Source organism: Nicotiana attenuata, unplaced genomic scaffold (genome assembly GCF_001879085.1).
Source record: "Nicotiana attenuata strain UT unplaced genomic scaffold, NIATTr2, whole genome shotgun sequence".
Lineage (NCBI taxonomy): Eukaryota > Viridiplantae > Streptophyta > Magnoliopsida > Solanales > Solanaceae > Nicotiana > Nicotiana attenuata.
The window spans coordinates 479,570-489,970 of NW_017670591.1; the positions used below are offsets into that span (position 1 = coordinate 479,570).

Here is a 10,401-nt window from a genome sequence, read left to right on the forward strand (position 1 = left end):
AATTACTATAGAAATTTACCAATAATTTACTAAGCAATGTATCAAATGTTTTTACGCTATTATTTTCTATAGAATAATAATCCCGAGTATCAAACATAAAAAGGGATAGTGGAAAAAATCCCTATAACTGTAAAACACTATTGAAAAGGAGAGGTAACTGTCTTAACTGTTTCTATTTTGCAATCCGGGGTCAATTCATAATTTTACAAAAATTGTGGGGTCCCAGTGACAACGATATGAGAAAATAGACACCGTATAAGGACCTCGTCATCGGTGATCTCTTCGAACAACTTTGCAGAAAAGAGAAAAAACGAGGAAGCGGTGAACAGAATCAGAGTGCCGGCACCAGCGGCTTTTCCGATTTGTCTTCGCCGGCGATTTTCTTCTAGCTTTGGTAATTCCGCAAACTAATAGTGTAACAGAGGTAAAGTTTCGTTATGACTTTTTCTTTCCAATGATTGCCCTTTATATCTTGAACTCAACACATTTGAAAACTCAAAGAGCTTCTATGCTAGAAAAAAGTTATTTACATTAATATTGGACTGACACGGGTGTAAATTGAGCAACATGCACAGTGAGCAATTCATGTAGCAGAATAAGCTGATTCCGACTTGCTTTTGGGATTAAGGCGTTGTTTGTACATGTTTGAAAACGGTGAGAAATATTTGATTGTTGTTTATTTTGCATTTTCTGAAATGTAAATTTTTCCTTATAGATCATATAGAGTTATGGTGGTTCTGTTCAGTGGCAGAGCCAAGAATTTTAACAAGGGGATTCAAAAATTTTGAACTTGCGACCTAAATTAAGTCGAGAGAATTCAAAAGTGTACATATATATGAAAATTATTTATTTTTTTCCTATTTGCGTAGTATAATTATTGATCGAAGGAGATCCAATTGAACCCCCTTCATTGGTTGTTGCTCTGCCACTCGTTATGTTTAAGTGTCTCTTCTCGGTATCCCTGGAGTAGTTATTGCTTCCAAGTTAATTCTTTTAAAAAAGATTGTTACATTCGATTCTCTTTGTGTTATGCTATACATAACACAATGCAAGTACCTTGTGAAGTTATGATAATATAAAGGAATACCTAACATTCTACAAGGAGATACCTGTCTAAATGAAGCTATAATTATTTTAGGCTGAAAGAATATTGCGAAGATGTAGTGTTTATGAGAGATGTCTAGAAGCTATTCTTGTACTAATAGTCTATGGTTTGTAATGGAGTTAAGTACAAATTACTGCAATGAGGTGTACTTTATCTGCTGGGTTACGGGCGGGCATTTGCAAGAGGCTTCTAATCTACCCTTGTATGATTCCTGTTGAAGCATGCCTCCAATAGAGATCACTTCTAGATGAAGCGAAACATTGTATTTTAATTTAACATATTATACGAGCTTCACCTATCATATCTTTGTTGACATGGACAAGTTCTTGCCTATCTCAAAAAATGTGTTAAAGGTTCTCTTCATGCCCCTCAACCCCTTGCCCAATATTAAGAAATCCTAGCTCTGCCGTAACTTATGGTTTAAGTTTTTATATTGGAGGAGTGATTTTATGAGGTGAATAATGAGTGTTCGTTGCTGCCTGGGGTCTGCTGAAGCTTCATACCACTTGGCAGCTTAGCATATTTTGAAGGGAAAGATTTAGGTTCCTGGAATTTCTCTTTCTTCTGTTACTTTGCCTGTTCTCTCCTTGCATAGCTCCTAAGTGTTACTCGCCATCTTGCTGCAGACGTTAGTATCAGCAAAATGTCCTTTTGACTTATTGCCTCTCCATATTTGTCTTTCAATGCCTTCACATGTTCCTCTATTCGTTTTTCTGCAATTCATCAACATACTGAAGTTTCCTTCCATGCATCTCTTTTCCTGAAGTCCATCTTTCTTATTTTCCAACTTGCCGTAGCTCTTTCCACTGCTCTATGTAGAACTCATACTATATTCAACAAGGTATAAAGAGAGGTCCATACGCTACCACATAATACGCTGAATGTAATCCGTATTCAAGTTCTCATTATCAAAAGAGTAATCTGCATGCAAAGCTTTAGACATAATCCATATCTTACAACTGGTTTTTCATGAATGAAATTGATTTGTGCTTGGGGGTCAAGAGAATGCCATAGCAAACTACACAGTCTTGCATCTACTTTAATCAATGTGGTTGATCAGGTGGTCAACATATCCTTGACTTGTGAACCATAACTGTACTGGAACTTCTGAAGAGACATGATTACTTCTGCCGTGCAAATTTAACAGCAGTAATTGTAGGATACGAGATTGACTAGAAAAGTATTTCTCACAATTTGATTTTTCTTTCCCTTTGCAGTAGAACATAGGAAAAATTGAAGTTACACAGATGGGATTAAAATCCTGTCTCTGGTACCATGCAGAGAAAAGAGAGAAGTTTTGGAAATATTTCAGCTTGATTGTTCCATCAAGCTAATAACAGTTTAAACATTGATGTACAATATCCTAAAATAGAAGGAATTTACAGAGTACATAATTACAAGCAAAGCATCTTCTTAATTGACCCTAACTGATAATGAATCTCCCTAATTGATATTGCGATATAACTACGATATTCTTAACATGTATGTTCACGTGCATTTAGATATTTCTCCTCAACTCTACTACCTGCATTTTGCTGTGGTTTTGCTTGATGCCATAGTGTCGTGTCTTTTGTATGTGTATTACTAGCTTCTCTGTGTATTCGTTTAAATTTTCTTTTTAGGGTGTTTTGCTGTTCTTGTTTTCTTTTTCTCTGAGCCGAGGGTCTATCGGAAACAGCCTCCCTGCCCTATCGGGTAGGGGTAAGGTCTGCGTACACATTACCCTCCCCAGACCCCACCTGGTGGGATTTTACTGGGTAGTTGTTGTTGTTGTTGATTTGGTGACTACATCCTAATTATCTAGAAGTTACATATCTTATCAGGTGATAATCAATTGTAGTGGATTTTTCCTTTACCGGGTCTTGTCAACAGGAATTGCGTCGAGTTTCTGCTGAGCGTATTTGGTATTGGAAGATTGAAAAATGTCTAGTGGGGAGGTTAAGAAAGTCTCACGTGAAGATATACAACTGGTAAGCATCGAGCTACAATCATAACATTGGCTTTCCCATTATTTTCTGTATGAATCATTTTAGGATGCCCGAATCAAATGGAAAGAGATAGAGCACACATTTTTCTTTGAGCATATAGAGTGATCACGCCCAACTATGCCTTATAAAAAGGACTAAGCGGTCGCTGCAAATATAATCCGGTTTACAAGTCCGGAGTCGAATCCCACAGAGAACTAAGGTTTAGCTACAGTTGTTCACTATCACCAAGAAGACAAGTTTGAACAATTCCTAACTTATAGATATTAAGATTCTTGTGTTTAACTACTTAACTAACAAATTAAAATAGTAAATTAAGAACTAACGATACTGAGGGTTAGAGAAAAGATTAAGGAGGTCTAGAGTTATGATTTCCCCTATTGTCGGAATCCTTCCCGCTATGTCTTCTATAATTTCGCCTAAGTATTCTCTACCGATCATGAGCACTCTTATTACCGTAAATCTCTCCCGAGTAATTACGACAATTTACTAGACGCACTCTCCCGAGCTACGCTAGCTGGCTTTTAATACAGCTCACTTCAGATTGCACCCAAGGCTTCGTTATCCCTAATCCCACCTTTAAACCCTCGGTTATTGATCCCTCATATACTCTGGGAGTGGTGTTGTTCAACAATTACCTAAATATGCACTCTCTCCCGAGTTATGCATACTAAATAGGCACAGCTAATTGAGAGCTCTTCAACCAACCACAATATAAACGTAGTTGAACAAATAGAGAAAAGCTATGGCTCAACTATATAAAAACATAACAAGAATTTATCCTACAAAAGGTTCTATCAGAACTCTAGATAACAAATTAGCTATTCATAATAGTATGTAAAACTACAATACTAAAAATCATAACCAACAATGAAAAATAGGAAGAGGAAGGAAAAACTCGTAGAAGAATTTTCCGCCTTGCTCCCAATGTGTTCTTGCCTCCTTAGGTCGAATCTATGTCCAAAATATGACCTCTCTTGTTCTTGGCCGACCTCCTTGGTTTAATATAGGGTTTAGGGCTTAAAATCCCGTGTTTTGCACATAAGTCCCTGAAATTTCCGCCTCCTGCCGCGGTTTTGCCGCGGTCGCGGTGAAACCGCGGCCAAACATGCCCTCTGATTCTTCAGTTGTCCGCGACCATCTTCTACCGCGGTGGAACCGCGGTTTTTCACACTGTTCCGTTTGGAATTTGGAAAAACGTAAAACATAAAAGTTGTAGCCCTTTGAGTTAGCTTTCCAACCATATATTGTGGAGCCCAAATGGAGTTCTGAGCAAAAAGTTATGTCTATTTTACTAGACAGTGCGCAATATGCCTCCTCAAGTCTTCGTTCGTACTTAATTATCAAATTTGACCCCCGAACACGATCCCGGCTTAATTCCTTGAGCTTTTACTCAGACTTCAAAGCTTCAAATCACTTAAATTCATTCCATAACATCTATATAGCTCGGAATCACACCTACAAGGCATAAAACACACAATTAGTGCAAAACACTAGCGATTAAAGCGCAAACTCAATTAAAGTGCAGTAAATTCGAGTGTAATAAGCGACTAAAATATGCAATTATAGCCTATCATCATAGAGCACGTACTTGATTGAGTTGTGTGAATAATTTGATAATCTTTATATATAATTTTTGATACTTACCACTCTCTAAGTTACTTCAAGGCAAAAGATACTTCACTCCCACAAGAATTGTTTCCTAACCCTGTCAAACAAGAATGTATATTTCAATTAAAGCAAATACCAGAATATGCAAGCAAGGCTGTTATTTGAAACAAGCAAGACTGTTGTTTGAAAATTATCTTCCTTTAATTTAGCCTGATTCCCAGTTTTGTCCATTTATTTTGTGTTACCTTTACTTGTGGTCATAGGTTAGGTGACAGATCATCACTGTTAGAGTCTATATTTAGAACCATAACATCTAGCTTATTTATCGGTCTCCAGTAGATATATGAGTCACAAATCATTAGGGAGGAAAAAGGAACTATGGAGTTCTCTTTCCTGTTTGAAGGGTTATATTCAGAGGCGGAACTAGGATTTGAAGTTTGTGGGTTCTAACTTGACACCGAATCCATAGCATGTTTTAGTTACTGGTTCGCAATTATATATTAATACAAATATAATAGATTTTCTAATACAAATAAAGGGTCTACGCAAAAGCTAGTGGGTTCGGCCGAACCCATAAAGAATACCCTACCTCCGCGCTGGTTAAATTAGATTATCATAGAGGAGAATACTGCAATATTCTTATGGACCTGTTTGCTATTTCACATGTTGTCCAAGTTCCATGGGGAATTATCATAAAGAACAGCATTACAATCCTCTGGTGGACCTTCTAGGAAATGGGCTTCTTGGGTCTGATATGGAAAGTATATTGTATCCTAGGTGTTGATGTAGTTGATTACATGCGAATCTGTCATAGGTTTCTAGTTCCGTGTTTTCTGTTTCTCAGTTCAGGACTTTCAGATAATGTTGCTACCATTCTTGTTCTATTTAGGGTTTCTCTGGCGATTTATAACCCCCCACCCCCCAAACCAACCCAAAAAAATGGTTTTCATGGCAATAATTAGAACCTTTAATTTTTGTTGGTGAGATGACTTTTGGCATCTTTTACTTCATTCTTACTAATAATGACTTGGAGTTCAAAATTAGTTCTTTTGTATTTTGAAATTGCTTGCATTGCACAAGCTTTACTCTCCTAACACTGACCTTCTTTGATTTCAGGTGCAAAATCTCATAGAAAGATGTTTACAGCTTTACATGAACCAGAAGGAAGTTGTTAACACCCTCTTACATCAGGCAAAGATTGAGCCTGATTTCACCGAACTTGGTGCATACTCTCTCTCTTACCATTCTGTTCTTTTTGCAGAGTAACATATTTATCTGTTCTCTCAAGTTCCATAAAAATTACTGAATTTGGAAGACAATATGACCACGAGGAAATAATTTAGAAAAATTGACCTCTTATGAGCATTATTATAGGAAGAAAATTGTTAGAAGATCATTTCCCTTTTTTATGGAAGGCGTTTCCTCCCTACTTATATTTCGGAGAAGTATTAGTTACCTGTCGAAAATCAAATATTTAAGCTTAATTCTGATAGAGATGAAAATATCTGAGATTATTTGTAGAATTTCTTTCAGACTCTGCTTGGCCTTTCTTATCTCAAGTATCTGGTTGTGATCTATGTGCTCCATGTGTGTCTACTGGAAGATAAATTTGACATCCTGATCTCTTTTCCAGTTTGGCAAAAGCTTGAAGAAGAAAACCAGGAGTTTTTCAGGGCTTATTATTTGAGGTTGATAGTGAAGGATCAAATTCAGAAATTCAATGACTTGCTTCAGAGACAGGTCGAGGCAATGCAGATGTATGCAACTGGATCCGTCCCCATTTCTAATGGATCTCAGATTCAACCAGGTAAGACATGAATATCATAGATCCCTATTGGTCTTCTTGGAAATAATTTTCTGCTATCATTCTTCTTTTCCATAGTGAAATTTGGCATAGATCCCCACCCTTTTCCAGTTTTCAGCTTCCTTGCTTTAATTTTTCATACAATTGCCCTATTACGATTCTGGGTTGGATAGTCAAAGGAAAGGTCTGAGGCTTTTGAAGTGGAAGATGAAATGTAAATCATATGGATAGTTGTGGGAAGGATTTTATCAGAAAAAGCATCCGAGAGGGATCTGTCTTTGGGCGCTGTGGTTGTGTTTTCAATATGAGACTGTGGGCACTTGTCAAAGTTGGTGATATGATAAAATTAGTTTCTGGATCTTCATATGTGAAATTGAGTAAAAGTTTGATAGAAATAGAGGGAGCAATAAATGAAATTTTGGCTTTCTCTACAGCATCATATTAGCAGTCTCAAAATCTTTCCTTGCAAAATCATTGGATACGTATCCCAATGTTTTCCATCTGGAAGTTAATGAAGTTGATAGATCCTTCAATCACCTGAATACATTATTGACAATCCCATCTTATTAGGACAACATTACTGATCTTTGGACTTACGGTTAACTGATAATGTACATTTCTAGGCTTTTACAGTTTTAGTTCTTATATTCATAAGTACTTTAACTTGATGCCCTTGGGTTTGTTTCCAAATTTAAAAACTGTTGAATGATAAAGGAATGAGACATTTTTAGGAATGTTCAGCTTGATTATTCCCTCAAGATATTGGGTCTTAAGTAAGATATTGGGTCCTAAGTAACATTTACTTGGACCAAAATGTGAAAAGATATTACGGGCATAAATCTTCTTAATTGATACATACTATTTTCATATCTAGCCCGGATGGTTTTGGTTCGGTAGTTAGGACACAACAGGGTATGTATGGATAGGTTCTCCACGAGTTCGAACTCTACCATCGACAAAAAGCCTAGTATTTAAGAGGGACCATGGTAGAGGGATGGACCCATACTCCCCAAGTTTCAACCTGCAAGCCAACTGAGATTGCGCGAACTAACTCATAAGAGATTACTTGGTTATTAAAAAAAAAAGAAACTAATAAAAACTTTTAACTAATATATACTTAAAAATATTTCAAATGAGCCCCTCAAGATGCAGTTTATATATCATTCACTCCTTGTCGCTGGTGTGATTAATTTTGGAGCCTCGAAGTGATTTATAAGGTTATCCAGCAGTTGGTCATTTGAAGCGATGAAGCTGTGGCAATACATACTGGCTTGATCATAAAATGGCAATCTACTGCTATCTGCTTCTTTTGTGAAACACGAAAAGTGAAGCAATACTTTGTGCTGCTTATTTGTTAAAAGTCAGTTTTAGTAGTTCACCACTTTGACATTCCAAATGTAGAAACATCTGGTCTAACCATTTAAGCTCACATGTGGCTAAAGTCATGAGTAAATATTCTGTTTCCGCGCTTTTTCTGCTACAGCATCTTGCTCCCCCTCCAATGGAGAAAAAATGGAAAGAAAAAAATAAGAAAAGAGAACCCCCATCACCTGTAATGGTGTATTTGGTATTAATCATGTATATTGGGTAATTTTCTGCATTTGATTGACTAGCATTATACTAAATCGAAAGACAGATTTTTTGATGAACATTATAAAGCAGGTTGTGCTGTTAGTTACAATAAATTCACTTGTGATAACTCTTGTTGGACATATGGCTAAGTGCAAAGGTAGGGAATAGCCTATCATCAAGCTCCACACTTTTATTATGGATTGTAAAGAAAGCCGTCTACCTGATTAGGAAGTGTATATGGAAAATTTTTCTTTTATCTTATTGTTTTATGAAGAATAGTTCTATCAGGGATTGTTAATCTCTTCTGAAGTTTGAAGGACATCTAATGAGAGTTCAAATGGTGCTTGGTTGAGAACATCATGTTTACTGCTCTTGTTTCCGGAAGACAAACTCCAGTCTTGGATAAACGAACTATCCACTTCTGTTTTCCCTTTGGATTGTTTGCTTTAGTCTCATGTCAAACGTGAGAGAAGTATGGTATTTGTATTATTTTAGCTTTCCCTTTTTATGTTTGTCCGGATTCAGCGTGGATTGTAGCAACGCGAAATTGAACACGTCCTATACATTTGTATACCTGTTTTATTGTTTAACGTTGCGTAGTTTCATCCAATAAAATCCTGTACTGTAAGGAAAGTAATTATGTGCTATCACATATTGACAGTGCCACAGAACCCAACATGGCAAGCAACAGAGCATGCTGGGCAAAATGTAAAGCTTGAGAACATGCACCAGACTATTAATGGCAATTCACCTCATTTATACACAAACGGTGCATCCCCAGTCCAATCATATGTGCAAGCTGCTATCGATGTTTCTGCTCATGCAAGAAGAATTGATGTATCACCAAGCATGCTATTGTCTCAAAGCTCAAACCTGGGAATGATGCAAGGACCGAATGATGGGATGATCAAATCAGCTGGTTATTCAGGCGACTCACGCTTCCTATATGGTAGTGAGAGCAATGTCCTGGAGGCTCGTCCTGGAATTGGGGATCCATCTGTTCCACCATTCAGCAATGTAGGGTCAAATTCACAAGCTCTGAATGGAAACGGCTTGGGTGCTGATACTTCTTCCTTTGGTTTCTTGGGACAGATTCCTCGAAACTTCAGTTTGTCGGACTTAACAGCTGATTTTAGTAACAGTTCTGGTTTGTGCCTGTCTTCTCTTCTGGATTAATATCTTGCTCACTTTTACATTGTTTATATGTTTTGACTTTCTGTTCTATACAGATATTCTAGAGGGCTACTCTGGATCAGCATTCCTTGCAACAGATACTAACAATTATTTGGACCCTCAGGGTAGGGCAGAACATCAAGGTTAGTTGTGTGGCATGTAACATTGAATTCTTCAGCTTAGTGTACCAGTACTTATATCTGTTCCTATTTTTTGGCAGACATTAACGGGTTGGATATTATATCAGAAGGCTTGAGTTATGAAGATTTTTCTAGTGATTGAATGACCATTCAGATTACCATCTTGCACATTTACCCCGACTATGTAACCTTATCAGGTTTAGGATATAATTTATTCGAATATTCTAGCTTAACATCCTTAGCAAAACTAGTTGTGGTTTTGACTGTTTTCTTTTTCTCTATGTTAATAAATTGGTTTAGCACCTAGGACTATGTTTTTACTTTTTGGGTATGGCTACAGAATTACTTTTTGGGTATGGCTTCATTCTGTAGGTCCAATTGCTTGTAGATAAAGTTTTGAAGTGCTGCGACGTCTTTTGGAGTATTGATTCCTGTGGTTCTTGGACAAGTAAGAAATGATATAAGCAAATATGTTCTTGAAAGTTTTATGCCCTCCAATTTGTCTTCCAGTAAAAGGAGGTTTGGTTTGTCTTAGGAATAAAGCGTTATATGGTGGCAATTTCTAATTTATTCATCTAGGATATGAGATTGTATGGTTTTTATCGTGTGAGATTATTCAGCAAGAAATTTCTTGTAAATTGAGATTTTTGTTTTAAAAAATTGACCTTCCAACTGATATGCTCTTTCTTCAACATTAGGCTCTCTGCGTCAATGAGAATGTTGTTGAGATACCGTAGTCAGTGAGCAATTGTAAGCAGCATTTCATCACTAATTTCAACTAATCAAGACTCACTTTTGGTTGAGAGATATAAACCAATGCTGTTGTATTGTTTCAACTAATCTTAGTAGTTTGTCACCTGGAGTTGGCAACTACTTTATTGTCAGTTACAGAGCTATTACTACTGTTGGGAGGAAACAAGCAATACCAAATTGCAGGACTAGACAAATAGCGGAAACAATCCAAGCCTAAATCTTCCCAATTTACTTGAACCAAGAGAAGACAATAAAATT

At 36.9% G+C, this 10,401-nt stretch overlaps 1 protein-coding gene across 4 annotated transcripts; it reads left to right on the top strand.

The window, feature by feature from the left end:
- The first annotated feature begins 265 nt into the window (after positions 1-265).
- On the top strand, positions 266-9,814 carry LOC109241335. Of its 4 annotated transcripts, none has more exons than XM_019408066.1 (8): positions 266-424; positions 576-654; positions 2,929-3,075; positions 5,818-5,923; positions 6,335-6,508; positions 8,739-9,224; positions 9,307-9,393; positions 9,471-9,814. In XM_019408066.1, the coding sequence occupies exons 3-8, from the start codon at positions 3,028-3,030 to the stop codon at positions 9,530-9,532; spliced, it is 963 nt and encodes a 320-aa protein (XP_019263611.1). In that variant the 5' UTR covers positions 266-424; positions 576-654; positions 2,929-3,027; the 3' UTR covers positions 9,533-9,814. The 4 variants fall into 4 exon arrangements, with proteins under 4 accessions (XP_019263611.1, XP_019263612.1, XP_019263613.1 ...); XM_019408067.1 differs by having other exon boundaries at positions 2,978-3,075; XM_019408068.1 differs by lacking the exon at positions 576-654.
- The last annotated feature ends 587 nt before the right edge of the window (positions 9,815-10,401 follow it).

What these genes read in the sequence shown, in the direction of transcription:
- LOC109241335 (XM_019408066.1), top strand. Translation starts at nt 3,028, where the DNA reads ATGTCTAGTGGGGAGGTTAAGAAAGTCTCACGTGAAGATATACAACTG. An exon ending in CACGTGAAGATATACAACTG is followed by an intron (nt 3,076 to 5,817) that starts GTAAGCATCGAG and finishes CTTTGATTTCAG; the next exon opens with GTGCAAAATCTCATAGAAAG. An exon ending in GGGTAGGGCAGAACATCAAG is followed by an intron (nt 9,394 to 9,470) that starts GTTAGTTGTGTG and finishes ATTTTTTGGCAG; the next exon opens with ACATTAACGGGTTGGATATT.